This window comes from Otolemur garnettii, unplaced genomic scaffold (assembly GCF_000181295.1).
Source record: "Otolemur garnettii isolate 467f Iridium unplaced genomic scaffold, OtoGar3 scaffold00012, whole genome shotgun sequence".
Classification (NCBI taxonomy): Eukaryota; Metazoa; Chordata; class Mammalia; order Primates; family Galagidae; genus Otolemur; species Otolemur garnettii.
This window is the reverse complement of record NW_003852407.1, coordinates 19,336,590-19,337,894: the sequence shown is the minus strand read 5'-3', so window position 1 is coordinate 19,337,894 and position 1,305 is coordinate 19,336,590. Positions and strand designations below refer to the sequence as shown.

The following is a 1,305-nucleotide window of genomic DNA, read 5'->3' as shown; positions in this document are numbered from 1 at the left end:
TTTAAAGAACATGTAGGAAAGTCAGATGTTGGCAAATACCAAGTATTAATTCTCTAATCTGCATTTTACTATTGTTATTTGGAGGAGTGAAATGGCGAGGGGTGGCTAGGCTTTGAGTATGTATCTGTGTGTCTGTGAACTTATCATTGATGATTTTTCTAACAGCTAATGTAGTCAGTGAGCAAACCAGTTGCTATTTCATGCATTCACACAAGTGAGATCTGCTTTTCCATCTCTTTGCGGGAGATGTTTACCGACAGGGTAATGAAGTAAAGCTGGAAAATAGACTTGAGAGATTCTGGCTTTCCTTTTCACTGAGAAACTGCAAAATGTTCTAAGAATTAACCTGGAAACTTAATTTTTTAAAAGTACTTTCTGACTCTGACAACCTATAGTAAATCCTAAATGCTCCATAGCATAAGAGAACTTTTAGTAGAATTTTTTTGTTAGTAGTATTACCAAGTGTACAAGTATTTCTTAGGATTTTTTACATTCAGTTTATGGACAGATGAACTCTTCTTTTTGGTCTCTGTATCTAATGGACATAAATGTATTACATACTTTTACTTTCTACTTTAAGCTAAAGTCATTTTATAAAAAAAAAAAAAACCTCAGTATTTCAATGGATTAGTTACCTTTTTAAATCTTTTTTTCCTTGTTGACAATATCTCGAATCGTGTGTGTTCTGTTTTAAATTAAAAATCACATTTTAATCAATAATTTACAGATTAAATTTTATCGCATGAGACATCATTACAAATCTTGTAAGAAGTATCAGGATGAATATGGTGTTTCTTCTATCATTCCAAACTTTCAGCTCTCTCAAGATTCAGTAGGGAACAGGTAAGTATGTTTATTCCTAAAAGTAGAATTTTTATAATTGAAATAGAAACTATTTTGGGAACTGTATGATAATATTTTTGGAGGTGTGGGTATGTGCGTATGTTTAAAGTAAATTGCCATATACCAGAACTATAGCATTTGCCTTCAAAATTTAAATGATACGCGTAAGATTGCATCTGAGAGATGAACTTCATGATATACTTAATTTTATGTTATTTAAAATCCATTTTAAGAATCTGCATTTCTTTAAGAAATTGACCTGAGAGTTTAAAGACTTTTTTCTTACCAGTTTTATAAATGAAATGATTTGAAAACTAGAGAAAACTCTTTTCAGTAATACATTTTGCAAACTCAATTTTTTTTTCCTTTGCTATCTGAGGAATAAACTTAGAGTTGTTTGAAAATTTTATTCTGATAATAAAATGTGATACATAAATGAGACTTGGTATAATTATTTTTTTT

The 1,305-nt window shown here is 29.8% G+C and overlaps 1 protein-coding gene across 5 annotated transcripts in view; it reads left to right on the top strand.

Moving 5' to 3' along the window:
* RNF138 (ring finger protein 138) overlaps positions 1–1,305 on the top strand; it is a 30,277-nt gene that overhangs the window by 9,860 nt on the left and 19,112 nt on the right. For all 5 annotated transcript variants that reach the window (XM_023510219.1, XM_003784758.3, XM_023510218.1 and 2 more), the window contains one exon: positions 728–843. In XM_023510219.1, the coding sequence (XP_023365987.1) occupies positions 728–843 (116 nt within the window). The remainder of the gene's footprint in view (positions 1–727; positions 844–1,305) is intronic.